Consider the following 21322-nt stretch of genomic DNA (forward strand, 5'->3'; position numbering starts at 1 on the left):
TGAACCCAAAGCTTACCAACATGAGTACTCTGCTCCACCTTCTCTAGCTGAAGCTACAGTTGCTGTTACTCACCTGGCATTTGAGATGATTTCTGGGGATGCAAACTCCAGCCCTCCTTCAAACTTGTGCAGCAAGTACCTTGTCTACTGAACCACCTCTCCATCCACCACAATCCATTTTTAAAAGTTACATTCAAGTGACTCACACTTAAGTTCAGATCAAACCAAGATGACAATCCAATGGTAATAAAGACAACGTAACTCTCATGGAGCAAGAATAAGTAGAAGTCTTGTCAAGAAAGACTCAAAATGTACATAAATCTAAAATTTAATGGAACATGACCAAATGATAAGTGTATTGTGAGCTTCCTTTCTCTAACATTATAGAAGCAAAAGTCTTATATTTAATAAAAATATACAGAATGTATAAAAGCTCTAATCACATGTAGACTACCAAGTATAAATGAAGTAGAATGTAAAGTTTCCACATATGAAGACATCCTGTTCAGAAAGAAACCAATCTGAATTAAACCCAGTAATACACATATTGCAAAGGTACACAAAAGTGTTTATCATTTACCATTGTACATAGAGAATACAGCGCAAAAATTAATATCAGAATCTTAATGAGGGATAGTACAGTGACCAGCCTAAGTTCATATTACTTATGGAGCATAAATAGCATAGGTCAATGTAAATTAAATAATGTATGAGTGAAAAAACATACAATGTACTATAACAAGGAGTTAGAAAACTGAATACTGTGGAAAAGGTTTATTATTCTGTACAGGTTTGTTTTTTTTTTAAATTTTTTTTAAATAACCTATTGGCTACTTGTTACAGTAAATTATCAACAATCTCATTGCAATAGCATTTCCCTACCATTCAGAATCTGGAAGCAATGCACCTTTTTCAAATTATCATTTAGTGTTTTCTCCCCCACCTTCAAAACACAGAAGTAGGTTTTTGAATAACAATTAGCCATTTATGGAAGCTGTAAGATACAGATAGTCATTACACAAGCAACAGTTGAGTCACCTGGACAAACACTACATACACTTGTGAAAAAAGATGTTGGGTTTTAAAAGTGGAAGTATTAAAGGAGCTATAATATACTGTTCATGTTCTTCTGAATCCCAAAGGTGGGAAAGCCTTAATGTCACCCTGCCAGACGCCATGGAATTAAAACATCACACTAAGGGCAAGGAACCCAATGTGTGCAATGGATTAAAGCTCCAGGTAAGCTGAGCTAATCACTGGAGTAAATTAAAATACCAAACTGCTTTAACTTACCAATACTATTTTGGAAGCATCATCAGAACAAAAAGAAATTCAATTATGACTTGGCATGGGCTACATTCTGAACTGAGAATTCTACTTAGTACTAAGACTCTCAAACATCCTAGAAAAGCTGTGGATCATGCTTTGTTATTCCTCAAGGGAAACTGGATAGGCTTGATGATACCTGCACACCTCCCCATGGTTCTAGTTCAACATACCAAGTAATTCAGTAATTGATCAGAGTATTTAAGCAAAAAAGGAGAATAAAAGCAGACTTGTAGCAACACATACTAGATAGATACTTTTTAAAAAGACATGATAAATGTAAATCATAAAATCAAATGTACTCATGAAGGTACATTTATTTTATGTTACATAAAAAGAAGAAGAAGAAAAAAAAAAAGCCAAACTATAGACTGCAAACCGGGCATGCGTACCATAACATTTCACCTGGGAAAGCCAATGAGGGGTTTCTTGCAAATACTCACTGCCATGATAAAAACAATTATGTGCAAACTGCAAGATCCCTAATAGCAGTTAAGAGTTTATATACAGAAAGATGTCACTATCTGATCAAATATGCAAGAGATGGAATCCCCAGAGTTTATAGCACAGAACAGTAACCACCGCAGGCTCCTCCTCCATGGCTCTCTTCCCTGTGTGACAGCTTGACTCCTTTGTTCTGGTTCTCACTTTCCCACAGTCCAGGTGTCTGAATGATCTTTTCAACAAGCTCCTCAAAGGCACACTGAACACCATCACAAGTTTTTGCACTTGCCTCTGAAATCCAAGGAAAAGGACAACAGTATAATTTTTGTTAGACATATTCTCATGTGTTTCCGGAGAATTATTTTATGGTATAAATAAAAGCCTACAAGATACTGACAATTAAATCAGCAATTTCTTGCCACAGGTTTAGAATTAGTAAATTTCCTCCACTCCACACACAGAGCTACTTAAACTCTACCTACCAGTACATCTGCTTAGCCCTAAGATTTGTAAAGCAAGTGCAACTTGAAAGCCACTACTCAAACAGTGATCTAGGTTTTTTTCCTTAGGTTTCCAGTTAATTCTTCAAATGAGCCCAAAGCAGATAGCATTCCTATTTTAAAATAAGGAAACCCATACTCAAACATAAATGATTAACTTGATTTTTCTAATGTGTAGAGCTATGTAGTGACATGCTGATAGATGAAATGCCAACAGTCAGGCACATTGGTGCATTTTACATGTGCTAGCACACAGGCCCTCTAAACTGAATGTTATCTGTCTTTCTCACTATCTAAGGATTCCTTGCATTCCTTCTTTACTGTTCTATCTCAGCTGATGCTCTGGAGTCTGTTTCAGTTTTGTAATACTGAGGACTGAGTCTTGGCTTTGTGCACGATAGGCATGTGTGCTCTACCAGAGGTAAACCTCCAGCAGCTGATCTAGTGTGAAAGAGATGTTTGGGGGTGGAGCAACAACAATTGGGTAAGGATTCTCTGGTCATCCCACTATTAAGTTTACAAGCTTCCTGCCTGTCCTGTCACTCTATGGAAAGATGAGCTGCCCATGCTGCTGCCCAAACCAGCCCTTCTCCAGCTCCTGTGACCCCACTCCTTATTTACTGAAGGCTCATGCACTCTCTTTTCTAACATTATCATTCAATCTAAATGTCTGCTAATATTTTCCATCTTACTAACAAGACAGACTTGTTCTACAGTCCACACACCTTTCTCGGAGCCACCCAGTGTCTCTATTATCCATGGACACCATCCCAGAGTGTTTGCATATGCTACTTTCACGGTCTCTCCTCACAAACTTTGCTCAACTAGCAGCAGCCAATCCCATCCAAGGGGCACATGTACCAGGGTGTTTTTACATCTACCTATATGTGCCCACACATACATGCCTATGATAAACTAATTTTTAAATCGGACACAGTAATAAATTATCAATAATAATAAAATTGAGCAATTAGAATAGTATAATTAAATCTCATTCTTCATGCTAGCAGAACAAGACTGACCATACTGAAACTACAAGGTGTGCTGCGTGTGGGGGCAGGCACAGTCTACTCTAGCTTTTGTTCCCATGACTCCATTAAGGGCATTCCTTTCACAGCTATCAGCACTGGTTCCTCTGGTCAAGTTGAGCATACTAACCTCACCTGATATCCTGGCATCTGTTATTACTAATCACTTCCCTCTATTAATACTCTCCCTCCTGTGACTCCCAGCACAATCAACATGCCTAGGAGTTCTCCTATCTCAACAGCATGTCACTCATGGCCTTTCTGCTGGCCCTTCATTAGAGTATACTACAGGTCAGTCCCCAGCCCTTTTGGACCCACATTCTTGGAATAATTTCACCAATCATAGCATTTTAAATGTCACCTAAACACCTAGCACATCCACTGGATATCTCAACATTGTCTCATCCTGTGTCTAAATTAAATTCTGCTTTACCTCAGCCCTCTACACCCAAGTAACAGAAACAAACCCACCTACCACTTGGTCAAGCTAAAAAATCTATAGTTGTCTTTAACAAGAATCAGCTACCTGCTTTCACTTTATAGACCATACTCTACATGTAAGGAATACTAGAAGAGTACCAACTATTCCATGGCTTTCTGCCACACACAGAACATATTTCATCTTGTTAACCTACTCTAAGACACCCCATGTCCTTCCAGCTTCTTTCTCCCAAATGAATGCTAAGCTCAGTCCACAAGCTTCCACCCTGTTCTTAAACACACTATGCTGTCCTACCTCTAGAAATACTTGGTACTGTCTCAGCATCTATATGTGCACCCTGGCATTTCTGCTCAGCTATGTCAACAGCTTTCCCTATGTGCTCACCATGCCAGTATTCTCTCCCTTTCTTTCCTTCAGAGCACTGCTTACTTATTAAACCTGCTTTTCTAGACTAGAATGCAAGCTCCAGGAGGACAGAGCATTTATCCTCCATGTCCAGTAAAAGTGAAGAAAGCTATATGGAGATGTGGAACATGCAGCAATTCAACAGTGAAGGTGGCATCCAATTCCTTCAGAACAGTAACCATGCTACTTCTTTCTATATAAATGTTCAAGTCTACCTTCAGGTTCCTAGTATTTGAATAACACAGGATAACTAGGTCACTAATCCCTAGAGTAGTTGCCACACCAAAATCGGTGCGGGTAATTTATTGTTTTTAAAAACATGACTCTGTGTGTGTGTGTGTGTGTGTGTGTGTGTGTGTGTGTGTGTGTGTGTGTGTTCATGTTGACACATGCAAACTCCTATGCTGGTACCAGCAGAAGCCAAAGGATCTCCCTGGATCTATGAGTCACTTATACAGATGCTAGGAATGGAACATGGGTCCTTTGTGAGAGTAATAAGCACTCTTAACTGCTGAGTCAACTCTCCAGCCTGAGTTTGGGTACTTTTAAGAAATTTTTAATCCCTTGGCAGCAGAGAGAAAACTGTACAGATAATTCAAGTACACTCAGGCCACTCTTCTAGAGAAGGGGGTTGAGAAACTTCTACAAACTACCTGAGAGTAAGTATTTTTGGCTTTGTGAGACATACAGCTTGATGGGAACCACAAACATTCGCACATCACAAAAGCAGCCAAGGGCAGTAAGTAAATTAATAAGCATGCCTGTGCTTAATATAATGGGGAGAGTGATCCATGTTTTAGCTTGACAACCTTGTGCCTCAAATATTAATATGCATAGAAACCATACAAAGTTATCATTAAAATTTGGATTCCAATTCAAAAACTGGGTTAGGGCCTGAGATGACAGATTTCTATTAGCGCCAAACTAATAGATGTCCTCCATACCAATGGGAACAATTCAACTATATTCTATGATTTTAACCAAAAGAAAAGGAATCTCATTCTAATGTTAGATTTTGTATCATTAGACAACAACAAACTACATACATTTTATGGTTCTTTAAAATAATTCAACAAAACCACTCTTAAAAAACTTTTCCTGAAGACTGGAAAGATTGACTTACACACTTACCTATGAACAACATAGAATGCTTGCGTGCAAATTTCAGGCCTTCATTTCTATCAACTTCACGATTTTCCTAAAAGATAGAAGCAGCAAATTTTGAAAGCTGCCAGCCATCTGTATGGATAGTAGGGCATGACTGTATTCCCAACTACTTAGAAGACTATGGTGGTTTGAATAGGGATGGTACCCATAGACTCATGTGGCACTATTAGGTGTGGCCTTGTTGAAGAAAATGCGTCCCTGTAGCTCCAAGGGGAGCTTGGAGGTCTCATATGCTCAAGTTATGCCCAGTGTGACAGAAAGTTCATTTCCTGTTGCCTGCAGATCATGATGTAGAACTCTAGATCTACCTCTCCAGCACCATGTCTGCCTGTATGGTGCCACACTTCCTGCCATGATAATGGACTAAACCTCTAAACTTTAAGCTAGCAGCAACTAAATGTTTTCCTTTATAACAGTTGCCATGGTCATAATGTCTCTTCATAGCAACAGAAACTTTAACTAAGACAGAAATTGGTACCAAGGACTGAAGTGTTGGTATAGGCCAGACCATGCTTTTGTTTGGAGGAATGTGAACTTTGGAACTATAGATTAGAAGAGCAATTGAACAGTTTAAGTGGGGCTAAATGGGCCATCCTAGTAGGAACATGGAAGAAAGTGATGCTGAGGGTGATTAGAACTGTGGGGACCTGGTTGAAGAGGTTTCAGAGAAGAATGTTAGTTTGTTGTGTAGAGATGTTCTTATGATATTTTGGTGAAAAACGTGGCTGTTTTTTGCCCTTGGCTGAAAAGTTGGTCTGAGGCTAAAGTGAAGAGTTTTGGATGAATTGCATTGGCACAGGAAATCTCAAAACAGCCTAGTATTGACTCTGTTGTGTGGGTATTAGTGTTTACTCTTCTGAAGATCTATAGTGAAAAGGAGCAAGCTGAGAAAAGAATAACAAAATATACAACTTGAGAAGAATGGAATGTGGAATGGAGCTAAACCCTGTGTTCAAGTAGATAAACAGAGTAAAGGAAAACCTGATGTTAACTGGAATAAAGGGAGTGGAGACCTCAGGGCAAGACCTCAGCCAGCTAAGATTCCAAATTGTGAAAAGGAATTAAAGAACAGTGTGAATCCAAGAATGGTAGTACATGCTTTTCATCCCAGCACTTAAACAAAGGCAAGGCCAGCCTGGTCTAAAGAGCAAGTTCCAGGACAGCCAAGCTTGGGTAATGAAGGTAACCATCAAAAACAGAAAGCTGACAAAGATGTAATTGAATGAGGGGGCCACGTTCCAGCCCCAGGCAGCAGCAAAGTTTGGTAGCTCCAGTCATGTGGTTCTGACTTTAGAGTCAAGTACAGAAGAAAGGGGTTATGGAACTTTCCTCTGCAACTAAGGAAAGCTGCTGAGGCCAGGCATATGACAAGGATATCCCTGCATGGGGGTCCAGAGAGGCCTTTGGTAGAGCTGTGAAAGTGAAGCCTGGATTGTCTTCCAGACCCCAAAGTGTTGGGGGGGGTACCAGAGCCATGGGATACCTGCTGAGGAAAACTAATGAAGTGGAACCAGCACAAGAGAAAGAAGTGTGTTGCAGTCAACAACACTGAAAAAAGTTGCAGATCTGAAGAACATTTCCACATCAGACATGGAGATACAGTTTAGAGTTTGCCCAGCTGGTTTTTGTTCTTGCTTTGGCCCAGTATTTCCTCACTATCCTACCTTTAAGAATGGTAATGTATATCCTGTGCCATTATATGTTAGAATTATGTGATCTGTTTTTTTGGTTTTTGGGTTTTTTTTTTTTTTAATTTTATTTTGATTTTACAGAGGATTACAGTTGAAGAGATTACATAAATCTCAGAAGAGACTTTGAACTTGGGACTTTTTAAACACTGCTGAGACTGTGATAGATTATGAAGACTTTTGAAATAGAACTAAATGCATCTTGTTTTATGTAATGGCTACAAGCCTATAGGGGTCAGGAAGTGGAATGTGGTGGCTTGAATGGGTATGTACCCCATAGATTCATGTGTTTGAATGATTGGCTCATAATGAATGGCACTATTAGGTGTGGCCTTATCAAAGTAGATGTGACCTTGTTGAAGAAACTGTGTCACTGTGAAGGTAGTCTTGGAGGTTTCATATGCTCAAGCTATGCCCAGTATGGTAGACAGTTCATCTCCTGTTGACTGTGGATCAAGATGTAGAACTTTAAGCTACTTCTCCAGCACCATGTCTGCCTGCATGCTGCTATGCTCCCCACCATGATAATGGACTAAACCTCTAAACTGTAAGCTAGCCCCAATTAAATGTTTTCCTTTATAACAGTGCTGATAATATGGTGTCTCTTAGAAACCCTAGCAAAGACAAAGGCCAAATGGATTTTAAATCTGGTACCTGCCTGGGCAAGTTAGCAAGACAAAATTAAAAAGAGTTGGGATGCGGCTCCGTGGTAGAACATGTGTTTAGCATGCAGGAAGTGCTATGTTTAAATCTCATTTCTCCTCCTCTCCCCTCCCCCAAAAGAGCTACCCAAACGGCAAATGTCTGCTTTTTACCTTATCAATTTTATTTCCAACTAGCATGTTTACTATGTCATTTCTTGTACAGTATGTTTCCAATTCATTTAACCAATTATCCAGTTTAACAAAGGTGTCTCTTCTTGTGACATCATAAACTGAAATAAAAGCAAAGCCACTAATTTAAAAATCATACAAAATAAGAGCAATGATTTATTTTTGATACTCAATAAAAGCTAACAGTGTATAAGCAAGTCTGGTTTTTGTTAATAATTCTCTGCTGACTAGTAAACACTTAAATTTAAATCATTAATACACATAGTAACATTATACCCTATGTGGCAACTGATTATCAGTTATAACAAAACTACAGCTTGATAATGTTGAGGTGTATCTAAGCACAAAATCTTAATGTGAATCTTAACAAGATATCAAAACATGACACAACTTTAAATATCTATGAACCTCTTAATTTTTTTAAACAAGGACCAGAATTTGCAAAAAAAAAAAAAAAAAAAAAAAAAAAAAAAAGTCAGAGTAGTTATTATGCTGGCATGCTGGCTCATTTTAAATCAACTTGGCACAAGCTACAATTATCTGAGGGGAATTAAGAAAATGCCCCCTAAGATTTAGCTGTAGGGTATTTTCTTAATTAGTGATTGATAGAGGAAGGCCCTATCCATTGTGGATAGTGCCAAACCTGGGGTTCCATAAGAGCACAGGCTGGAGCAAGCCAGTAAGCAACACTCCTCCATGGCCATTGCCTCAGCTCCTGCCTCCAGGTTCCTGCCCAGTTCGAGCTCCTGCCCTGACTTCCTTCAATGATGAGCTATAATGTGGAAGTGTAAGCAAAAAAAAAAAAAAAAAAAAAAAAAAAAAAAAAAAAAAAACCCCTTTCCTTTCCTCTCCAACTTGTTTTTGGTCAAGGTGTGTTTCATCATAGCAACAGAAACCCTAACTAGGACAGAAATTGAATGAAAGTGATCCTGTGTGACTTCCTCTGTTGTTACTTTTGTCTTGTGTCATCTTGCATCATAAAGAGCTGTTTTCAAATTATTTGCTACTCTTAAAATATAATATAACCATATGGAGGATGGCTATGAATATCTCAGCATATTATCTAAAAACAAAAAATTCTTGTTTTAAATTCTGACTGGTTATAAATCCTTAACAATGTTTAGTGCTACTTTTGATAAAACAGAGTCTACTTAATAACAAGTACTCTGTTTACAGATCAAAACAAATATTCATTTACTGATAAATGAAGGACAGATTCAGTGGCACTCTATGACAGATGTGGGTTAATTTTCAATTCATGCCCTCATCAACATGTCTTGTAAAATGGTCTTCTCTTTTTTAAAATTTCCACAGAGTAGAAAAAAGTTACGTTTGATGTTCAATAATATCAAATAAGTCTCTATAATTTAAAAATACATCTAAATGAATACATGTACATAAATAAGTAGCCCTAAAGAAAATTAAAATCTTCCTAGAGTAGAAATTTCAATGGATTATATTTTAAACAGTATATTAAAGTAAAACACTTACCTAATATAACTCCCTGTGCACCTCTGTAATAGCTGGGAGTTAATGTTCTAAATCTTTCCTGACCAGCCGTATCCTGGAAATGACAACCAGTTACTACTAAGTAAAGCAAAGTATAAGTAGAACATCTTCAATGTTATTGAACATATTTAAGCAAGTCAAAATGTACTAAAAACACTTGAAACTTAAATATGATAAACATTTACTAGTAAGTGTTCCACAAATAAAATCAATTAATACTGGATCACTGCTACAAAAACACCAGTGGTTTTCTGCCATTATAGCCTTAAGATTTTTATCACACATGAAATACATTTCTTTGAAAGTCATGATTCTTCAGCTACACAATCAAATTATCTGGGAATGCTTATGTCTAATTCCCTGAAGATTTTGACTGAATCCATCTAGGCAATCTAGGTTGGGCACAGGAAAACCCACTCTTCCTAGGTTATTATGGTGAAATGAAGCTGAGGACTACTGACTTAAGAGAGACACAGGGAAGGGATTTTTAAGATGTTTCAAAAAAAGAAGGCCATATTTTCTTTTAGAAAAAAATATATAAAACAAAACATATTACAGTGGGAGAAGGGGCAAAGCAGGAAAGGAGGGAGAGAAAGGAGGAGGAAGTGAGGGAGGTGGAAGGGACTAATTTCATCTTCTAGGCCTTCTTCCTAGTCTTTGCAGCACCCCTGGATTGTGTTTCAAGGTATCTAGGATCTTACAGAGCTGCATCTGGCAAACTGCTGTTTCGGTCAATTATAAACTATTTTATTATAATGAAAGGTTTACTAAACAAAGTCTTAATAACAGGTAGGCCCATTCATCTACATATCACTATATGGCCCAGTTTAAGGCTGGATCAAATATTTACTATCTGGGCCTCTGATGTAAGGTAACCTGAATGAAAGCAGAGCCACACATCAAACCTAAGCTTAGCTGCCAGGATCATTGTGCAAGTGTTGCTATGGACAAGCACAAGCTCCTGCAGACATAAAAAGTATAACCTCTAAAAAGTTTGTCAAGTCTGGAGAGGAATTTTAAAACAGCAACAAGTGGTGTCAGCAATGTGGAGTTTCTATGGCCAAAGAAGAGAATGCTGTAAGACAACAGAGTATCTGAGGAAATGCATAGTCTCACAAGAGTCACTTAAGAGGAAAACCACTTCCAGCATAAAGAGCTTTGAAATGTATCTCCCTTGCTCAAAGATTCATAGCAGCAAGAATGCTACCCTTAGCTCTGTTACCTTTCAGATAAAGACATAACACAGTTAAACTTTCTGATCAGAAAACTGTAGTGAAAAACCAATTTCTCTCTTCAAATTCCCCGCATCAAAGTTTCTTGCAAAACCTCCCTCTCACCTACAATCACTCAATTTGCATACATGCTTAAATTTTAAAAGACAATTTTATAAACTAAAGCTTCATCAAGCAGACATATTATCTAAAGTAGATTGTAATTGACAATGATAGAGATAACTATTTTAATAACCACAGCAAGACTATCATTGAGTGATCAAGACTCAAATTTGTAAAAGAAGTCAACTGGAAACCATGAAACAACTTTTAAGTGATAGAACAATGGTCTAATTCTGACACCAATAGAATGCAACTGGCTTTAATATACACAGACAGAATGCAACTAAATAAAGATTTTCTGCTATGTTGGACTTAAGGCTTTTAATCACATATGAAATCTACTTCATTGAAAGCCAGGAAAATACATATTATCAATGCTCATTGACTTAAATCTGCATCTATTTGAGCCACTCGAACTCAGGAAAATGAAATACAGGCTAGAGAGATGCTCAGCAGTTAAGAGCCCTTGCTGCTCTTGTAGAGGACCAGGGTTTTGTTCCTAGCACCCATATATTCAATCACAATGGTCTGGAACTCCAGTTCCAGGGGAACGCAACACCCTTGTATGACTTCTGGGAACACCAAGTATGCACCTGGTACACAGAAATACATGCAGGCAAACATTCATACACATAAATAGTTATAGTATAAAAAGGCAAGTTATTATCAGAAACACTCTAGCAATTTACTGACATACAAAGAAACAAAAACATTCAAATACTCAATACCTACAATAGTCGAATTCTCAGAATTCCACCATGAGAAGCATTTGAATACTCCATGTATTTTTGTTTTTAATTTTTATTGTTGTCTTTGTTTTAAAAGGGAGAAAGGGAACAGAAGAAAAAAGCAACCAATAACAAAACTGTTTCACAATTCAAAAATTGTTTCACAAGATCAGTTGTGAAACAGAAAATTCTAACAAACTAATTTCTAGACCTAGCAGAGGGCAATCTAGTGTGAACCCTGAGAACAACTTCAAAATCGACCTTCTGGGTAAGATGGCAAAGGTGGTAAAAGCTGCCTGGTTTAATCCTGGGATTCCATGGTGGAAGGAGATAACAGATTCTGGGACATTATTTCCTGATCTCTCTCTTTGGTAATTTGAATGTGAAAGTAATTTTGACAATTTGTATGTGAAAATTTAACTAAGAGCAGGTGTTAAAAACTTGGCTTTTTTTTTAATTCACTTATACAAATGTTTTAGTATGATAATTTCTTAAACTTTTGCTTATAATAAGTGTAAAGCATATTGACATCTTTGTTCAGAGGAAAGAGGCCAATCCTTTTGTATACTATGGTTTTATTTTCTAATAGGGAAAAAGCAAGGGAGTTAGAGATTACTAAAGATAAATATGGATTGAATCCAAGGGCTGAGCAAGCCCTAAAAAGGCTACATAACCGAATTCAGAGTGTCCAAATGAGACAAGGGTGTAGAAAAGAAAACAAGCTCCTAAAGGTCATGTGTGTCATGGTGAGTGTGCACTTTGGGAGGTAGTGGGGGCAGGGCTATGCAGCTAACAAGGAGAGGAACTTACTCACTGTATTTCTATAAACAAACCACCAAAAATTAGGATAAATTATGGACTCAGTCATTTCTAATATTGTCTGGAAGTTCCTCTCCTCCAAATGTGACATGACACTTGGATGCTATAATGAAAAAAAAAAAAAAAATGACAGGATCAAATAAATACTAAAAAGCTTTGATAAAGTAAGAGGATCCTGTAAGTTTCCCTCCCATTCCACATTATCTTCATCAAGCTTTGAGTGATTCGAAAAACTAACAAAACCCTACAGGGTGAGAGACAGAACTATACATATGAATAAGATTATAAACACATATTTACCTAGAGCAATACTTTAAAGATATATGACAGAGTAGAAAACATCACAAGCAAAGAGCTAACATTTTTATTATGCAAAGATTTTATTTTTCCAGAAATACTACTATAATACAGTGGGGATTCAGTTGAAAGTAAACAGAAAAGATAATAAATTGTTTAAGTATTAAAAACTACATGATCATAAAATCTCGTTATCATGTCTAGAAAACTTTAAAGTTATCTATTTGATGTAACTGCTTACATTACAAAGATAAAGAACCAGCAAATGTCAGAAGACAGTTACAATAACGTAACTCTTTACATAAAGACTTTAAATCATGGAAAAAAACAAATGCTAATATAAAATGGACTATGAATAGAAATAAATTTGTTAGCAAATATCACTATCAGAAAAAATTCAGAAATACAAATGTAAGTAAAAACGTTACGGACATAAATGAGAAAGGAATGCAATGCTTAACAGAAATCTACAAGAGTGGATATGGCAATATGATCAGTGGGAGTGACACTCGTATCAAGTCTTCACACTCTGCAGCCACCATTTCTGCTGCTAGCCCACAACCTTAATAACTAGATAAACACACACAGATGCAGAAAGTGGGATGATTATAAAAAACAATGGTTATCTTTGTGGACAACTGGTACCAATTAAAATACCTTTGACTGAAAATTGATGGATTTAAAATAAAAGCAAGAGATGGATTAGAGCATTATGAGGCCACTCAAGCTGATGTACCTCTACTTTTACTGATACAGAAATATGTTCACATGCAAATGGGAGAGAAGAACAAAGAGGTTAAAAACATAAATACTTTTTCCTCTGCAAAATGGCATGTATGCATATGTATAATATACACATTGCATGCCTAGGTATTTTTAAGTATGTTTAGTAATAAGAATACAGTAATTAAAGATAAACTTTTTCTACATTGACTTCGTACTCTGTTAATCATCATGTTATCATGGTCCAGTATTACTGTTTTAGTCACAGGGAAACTAACACTTTATAAATACAGATAATGCCTTGTCAAAGATACCTCTTCAACAATACCATTAGCCTTTTCATGTAGAACAAAATAAAAATAACCCTCCTCAGGAGAAAAAGCCTCCCTGCAGCCATGGGTCAGAACCTTCTTTGGAGTTCATTATCACAAAGCAGTAAGAATTAAGGGCAGAAAGAGGTAATTACCCAACCATGAAAACATGGAAAGCCAAGGCTTAATATATAAGCCAGGATTTGTAAATTGTTCAAAATATCCTATGATGTCAAAGCAACATTTTTCCAGAATATTTTCTGTTAGATATTACTGTTCTTACTGATACTAAAATACACTTGGGGGAAAGGCAAGTAGACTAAGAAACCTCAGAAAGATGAGTTACCATACACCACCAGGAACACTTGCTGCCCAGTCTGTTACTGACATCTGAAACAGCAGTTCTCTTTATATACTATGATGGGACATGTTTGACAACAACCTTCCTGGCACACTACAAAAAAATTTTAACACTCTGTTCTATTTCTGATGGTGTTACATACTTCAAAACTTAAAAAAAAAAAATCAGAATATATTCTGAAGGCATTTCAAAAAAATTTTAAAAGTCTGTTCAAATTACAGTTAGAAGATGCAATTACCATTATTGTACATCCTTTAAATAGTATCAAATTCCCCAAGAGAAGTTATTTAATACAAATTGTCCATTCATCTCTAGAACAATAAACAAAATCAGTTTCTGCTTTGTTACAAAGCAATAATAGCTGGTGAGACCATACTTTACAACTATCCAATTCCAGTTCCAGGGAACTTAACACCTTCTGGACTCATGACACCAGACACATAATGTGGCACACAGACATACATGCAGGCAAAACATCGATATACATAAAACGAAAATAAAAATTAAATAAATAAAATACATGTTATTGGGCTAGAGAAGTGGCATCAGCTGCTTTGTGGCAATCTGAATGAAAATGGCCCACATAGGCTCATAGAGAGTGGCATTATTAGATGTGGCCTTATTGGGAAATGTATCCCTGAAGATGGCCTCTGAAGTTTCACATGCTCAAACCAGACCCAGTGTCTCTCTTTTCCTGCTGCTTGCTGATCTGGATGTAGAATTCTCCCCTCCCTCTCCAGTACCACGTCTGCCTATGTGTCGCCATGCTTCCTGCCATGATGACAATGGACTACACCTGCGAACTATAAGCCAGCCCCCACTAAATGTTTTCCTTTGTAAGAGTTGCAGTGGTCATAGCCACTTTTCACAGCAATAAAACCCTAACTAAAACACAGCTCTTCTAGAGGACCCAAATTAGGTTGCCAATATCATAGCTGGAAGCTCATAACCTCCTGCACAACATAATATATAGATATACACATAAATAAAATAAAAAATAAATTTTAAAAAGTACATTTAAAAAAATTCTTACCCATATTGCAAGTTTTGCCTTATTTCCATCCACTGAAATCGTTTTCACCTTAAAGTCAACACCTTGAAGAAATGAAAATTTTGGTAAGTCATCAGTAAAATATGATTTTTTAATTTATCATAAAGAAAACCAGAAAAAAAGGAAAAATACTTTATTAAATGCCTAAATTCTGAAAACTGAAGGTATCAATAAGGACAGCTCAGGATTATAGTATAAATGGGAAGAAGGGCTTTAGGACTCAAGATACCTACCTGTACTTAGGAAAAGAAAACTCAATTTCATTTGAGATGATCACCAGGCATCCTGAAATCAGCAACTACAACTGAAGTGCTAATTTAAAAATGAGCGTTTTTGCTGATTGTGGATCACGGCTGTTTTCAAGGACTCTAAACACCTTTGTTCAGAATACTGTCTGGGCATTACAGCATTAAAGGGTCAATGCTGTAACCCTTTAAAACAGTTCCTTATGCTGTGGCGACCCCCCCAAACATAAAATTATTTTATTACTACTTTGTAACTGTAATTTTGCCACTGTTACAAACTGTAATGTAAATATCTCATATGCAGGATGGTCTTAGGAGAGGTCATCACCCACAGGATTAGAACTGCTAATAGAGAGAACAAGAACTGTGCATAGCTGCTGTTGTGAAAAACAGATCAGCATTCTCCAATATTAAAAGTACAACTATCATGGATAAAGACAGTGGGACCACACTTAAGTATAGACCCAAAAAAAGGGACAGCAGGGACTCAAGTATATACTTGGACAACACAGTCATAGTGGTTTCTGCTACTATGCAGAAACTGCCAAAATGTAGAAACAACTCAAGTTTTCAGCAGTAGATCAATGCACAAAAATAGTACACAGTCTCTCTCTCTCTCTCAGTCTCTCTCTCTCACAATCTCTCTCTCACAGTCTCTCTCACAGTCTCTCTCTCTCTCTCTCTCTCTCTCTCTCTCTCTCTCTCTCTCTCTCTCTCTCTCTCTCTGTTGATTAGGTATGTACACCAAACATCAGAAAACATTTTGAAGTTCTGAGATGTAACTCTTTTTAAGATGAGTGATACTAGGTAACCCAGGCTGGCATCACTAGCATTATGTAGCCTAGGATACAAGATTCTTTTGCCTCAGCCTCTAAAGGGCTGTGAGTATAGGTCTGTGTCACCACTTAATGCTTACTAACGTTTTTATTTTAAATCAACTCTTCTCAAACACAATCCCTATCACAATCCCAGTAGGTTTCTATTTAAAATCAACAACCAATTCTAAAGTCCAAGAGAACCAAAACAGCTCAAACACTTGGAAGAAAAATAATTTGTGACAATTACAACAGCTGATCTACAAATTTATAACAAAACTATAGAAAGGAAAAAAGTGAAATACCAGCATAAAGACAGATATACACAACCCAGAAATACACTGAGACACCTAAAGACAACTAATATTTTCATAAGGGCAGGAAATCTATTTGTTGTGGATTCTTTTCAGCCAGTGGTTTTGGAATAACTAGATATTCATACGTAAAACAGCAAAAAAAGAAAATCATGCGGCCTTCTGCTAGGTGAAAAGCAATACTGAAATCATTATACATAAATGGAAAAGTTGATACACTCAATTTCATTGCAATAAATTTGTGTACTTAGAAATGTACTATTAGAAAAATGGTGATAAAGAAACGGGTATAATCTACAAAGAAAATAACACCTACAAGAATGTACATGCTGAATATAAAAAGAGTTCTCAAATCTCAACATTAAGAAAACAATACAAGTGCTGGAGAGATGGCTTCATAAGAGCACATGTTGCTCTTAGAAGATCTGGCTTCATTCCCAGTACTCTCACATCAACTAACGACTCAGTTCCAGAAGACTGAAGGTTTTCTTCTGGCCTCTGCCAGCACTACACAGTGGTGAGTGGATAAAACACAAATACATGTAAAATAAAAATAAATTTAAAAAAAGAAAACAACCCAAGTAAAAAAATTAAAACTCAGATACAAGGACATGGCAACAAATAAGAACTTATTATGATTGTTGATCAGCAGTTTTCAGAAAAATCCTAATTAAATAACCAGATACCACACACCTACACAAATGGTTAGAACCTGAAAGACAATTAAGTGTAACACTTCTCAACAGCCACTAGAGTTAGCACTAGAGAAGCCATCTCCTTCACTGACAGACGACAATGTTTTCTGCAGACATGGCTCGTTTGTGTGACTCCTCAGCTTCACCATTCTAACAAACATGGTGTTTTTATAAACAAGAGTGTTAGATTTTATACCTTGCAGGGCCTCCTTCTAGGAAATCTTTCATACAGGCTCTGAATTCCTCTCTACTTCTCATCTGTAGTAGCTTGATATTCCACTGTTTTATGTTGTGGAATAATCTTTTTGTACACTGTGAAGATGTGTCACTTGAATGGTCAACAGCTAGGCAGGACTTTTGGGGCAGGGTGAATGCTGCAAAGAAGGTGCAGACTCCAAGAGACACAGAGTAAATATGATGGGCAATACGGAGACGAGGTAGTAAAGCCATGAGGAAGAAAGGAAATTAATAGGAATAGGTTAATTTAAGTTATAACAGCTAGTTAGAAACAAGCCTGAGCTATCAGCTGAGCTTTCATAACTAATAATAATTATGAATAAATATGAATACACTCAAAAACGGAGCCAAACAAAGGTTCCTAGTCCCAGAGTCTTTCATATGGGCCACGGTACAGTTGCATCTCCAGGCCACTGCCAGCAGGTTACAGTGTCTTTAACAATGGACATAGGCTTAAAAGAAAAGAAAAGAAAAACAACAAAGGAAAAGGATACAGTCAGTCATAAAAATAGTCTAAAATAATAGTCTTTAAAGAGAAAGTTAATTTAAAAAAAAAAACCAATAAACCACATTTAGAATGGGAAATATTATAACACAGGTGCTTTGTTAGTTTTGCAGTTTTTGAATGCTAACAAACATTGGATTGTTGAGAGACATTGGACTGTGGAAGGGACTACTAAATTAAACCAACCTATATATTTTTAAAATACCTTAATTTTAAAAAGGAAGTCAAAAATGTATTGCTTTGGGGAAGAGGTTATACCTTTGTTTCTACAGAAGATGAAAGGTTGTGAATTCCTTCAAGGTTGCTAAAAGATTAGGTTTGACTGGGGAAGATACCTTGAAAATCCTGGCTATAGACATTTACAAATCTAGAAAAACTATAAAACAGGTGACATATATTTTACCTATTCAAACATAAAACAAAAAAATCATCTTTGGCTGGCCTGTGTACAGCAGATATATACTTAAAAGTTTTATATTTAAAAGTTTGTGTGTTTTCAGAGCAAGGGGACCAGACACCAATGAAAATGGGTGCTCCAAGTGATCCAGCCTCTCAGAATGCTCTGTTGCCGTTTCCTCAGAGTTCTATATCCAGAACAACTTCAAGGCTGCTGGCTGAGATGGTTCATCCTCACAGACTACTCTAGTTAGTACTACAGAAAATCCTTGCACTTTCCCATTGTGCAGAGACTGAACAACAAATGTTACAGCTAGCTCTCCCAGGACATGAGCATTATCCTAATTTTCTCAGTGTCCCCCAAAGATGCCATTGCCCTGGACATCGGAAGCAGTCTAGAGAACATGATGTCCACATTCCCAAAGGGTAGGGGTGGATGTTTTTTGGTCATTTTGGGTTATAGACATTTGTCATCGTTAAGAGGGGGTTGGTTACAAGTTGTGATTGGTAATGGTCAGGGGAAAAAAAGGCTGAACAAAGTAGATTAGACTCAGGGATCTTGTTCTGAAAAGAAAAAAAGGGGGAGGATATAGAAATTACAGGGTAAAAGGATAGATTATTGAATCTATTTTTAAACTAAAAAGAACAACTACCAGTCTTCAATATTTTACATTGGTATAGATTTTGGTATATTTGTACAAATTTAAGGTTATTTTTGTTATACTGGTCATATGTTTCTACTCTTGTATAAGGTATTGTACCTATGCAGCTCATTTAACAATGTAATGTATATTTCTAGTCCTTGAAAGTTATTATTGCAAATTATTTAGGATAACAAAGAAATGTAGGTTAGTAGCTAGTTACCTATAACAATCATACTTGTAGTTAAGTATGTTTTCAAGGTCAGATAGAGATACATTTTAGATACACAGGTGGTCTTTAAACACTTCAGAGATCTATAGGAGATGGCATTTAATTGTTTTTAAACAGGCTTTTCATGACAATGAGACACATCTGCTCCTGGTAGCACCAATCTACTTCAGAGAAGATAAAGAGCATCAAAGAACCTCCATATAGAGTTTGCTTCCTTTGTGGCAAAAGTTAACCACTGGGAAAGAAACTGCCCTTGCCTTGACTGCTGTCCAAACTGGACGAGCAGAACACAAAGATTGCTCCTTTACAGAAAAGTCTTTCAGTATTTTAGGTCTCTGGCAAAAAATGGATGTCCCAGCATTACAAAGGAACCTTGAGGATCAGGCAGGCAGAATACTGGGAAGAAGAAGGCAGGGACACCAAGAGTAAGCAGGATGGGCAATATGGAGATGAGGTAATAAAGCCACGAGGCATAAAGTAAACTAACAGAATTTAAGTTATAAGAGCTAATTAGAAGCAAGCCTAAGCTATCAGCCAAGCTTTCATAATTAATAATGAGTCTTTGTGTTGTTCTTTGGGAGCTGGCTTACAGGACAGCCTCACTACAGCTTCCACCTGCCTGGTGACTTCAAGTTTTTTAGCTGTCTTCTATGTTAATGGGATATTGGGGTTGTGTTTTAGTATTCCCCTCTCTGTTATGTTAGCTAATTACTACTGAATAAACAAAAATGCAAACATAACTTACAGTCCCACTGTGAAATACCATATACAACAATTAATTACCTTAAAAGTTTCTTTATACATGATACGCATTTTAATCTCTAACTATACTATTGAAATACAAGGATATATGATTATAGCTAGTCTACTGTGAGGTAAAATATTAATTTTATATAAAACACTAATTTTCACAACTGGAAAAAATAAGACAAAAACAACTGAACCAATTGTTTTTATCTTTAAAACCCATGTGTGTGATGGCTATAACTGAAATCAGAAAGTAATCTCATGCTCAAATATAAAGATTTTAAGAACCTCAGGGCCTACTTAGGGAACAAATTACAGATATTTTCATCAGCATGTATTTTATCACTTGTTTTGGTAAAAGACAAAGCCTTTTTAATAATATAGGCAGCCCATGATGGCTGTCATTCTCTGAGTCCCCAGTTATTCAGTTTAAAATGACACTTTTATGTTAGGTATGATTTACTTCCTCGGTAAAAATTCCATTTCAGTCAAGTATGCCCTCCTGTCAGTTGCTACGCATCTATGCCTCACTTTATACAACAAACAACCCATGCTCTGAACAAGCAAGTTTTATTACGTAGTTTAAAATGAGCAAATATGTCAAAACCAGAACAAAAAGGAGTTTGATTTGCTAGTATCTTAAATGGTTCCCTTTCTTATGGCACACACAGGAATAAATCTGTAACACCTATACCACACTAATACTAAGTAATAACTAATAAAATCTATTAAATATTTAGAGGCATTTTGAGTCTGTATTGATAGAAACAAAGATGAATGCTTCCTCATAGAAAACTAAGTATTAAATGTAGATAGCATTTGAAAAGTCATTTGATGACCTCAGGTGGGATGACAGAACCACATATTATCTTTCCTATCTGCTGCAGGTTAAAACAAGAGTACAAAACCATGAGAAGAAACAGGACATATATACAACCTCCAAAGTATCTTTGCACGGGAAAGCTACAAAGAGGAAAATAAAAACATTACAATGAAGAAATTGGGCACCTTGTAGTACTAAGAGTACCCAACAGCACCAGAACAATACATACCATGTACCTCTTACTATAACACTCTAAGAAGAGTTGAGTGGAGTTCACACACACACACACACACACACACACACACACACACACACACACACACACAGTTAGAACAGATCTTGGAAGAAAGCAAAATGAGCAATAGTTTATAGAGCAACTGGCCTGTATACTTCAAAACTGTCAGAGATGGGTAGACAACCAAAGACCAGAGAACTGTGAAAATTAAAAGAGACTAAAGAGACATGGGCATAGTGGCTGAAGTCTATAACCCCAACAACTGGGAAGCTGGGGCAGGATGGAGGACACAAGTTGGGAGCCATACCATACTACAGAGTGAGTTTCAGGCCAATCTGAGCTAGTGTGAACCTGCCTAAAGCAGAGTGGTCAGGAACTGGAGATAACTAAATTTGCTTGATACAACAGAATTTAGGCCTAACTTGACTTTTGTTGTATAGGGTATTGATAGGCAGTTGATGAAATCTGTAA

The 21322-nt window shown here is 36.8% G+C and overlaps 1 protein-coding gene across 1 annotated transcript in view; it reads right to left on the reverse strand.

The window, feature by feature from the left end:
- Nucleotides 1–312: 312 nt before the first annotated feature.
- The window catches only part of Rab18 (RAB18, member RAS oncogene family), a 28572-nt gene continuing 7562 nt past the window's right edge, over nt 313–21322 (reverse strand). The window contains exons 3-7 of the mRNA XM_051205615.1: nt 14949–15010; nt 9325–9397; nt 7816–7934; nt 5277–5343; nt 313–2061 (exon numbers count right to left, since the gene is read on the reverse strand). Coding sequence (XP_051061572.1) covers nt 1886–2061; nt 5277–5343; nt 7816–7934; nt 9325–9397; nt 14949–15010 — 497 coding nt within the window. The 3' untranslated portion in view covers nt 313–1885. The remainder of the gene's footprint in view (nt 2062–5276; nt 5344–7815; nt 7935–9324; nt 9398–14948; nt 15011–21322) is intronic.

The sequence above is a fragment of the Phodopus roborovskii genome, unplaced genomic scaffold, assembly GCF_943737965.1.
Source record: "Phodopus roborovskii unplaced genomic scaffold, PHOROB, whole genome shotgun sequence".
In the NCBI taxonomy this organism is placed as follows: domain Eukaryota; kingdom Metazoa; phylum Chordata; class Mammalia; order Rodentia; family Cricetidae; genus Phodopus; species Phodopus roborovskii.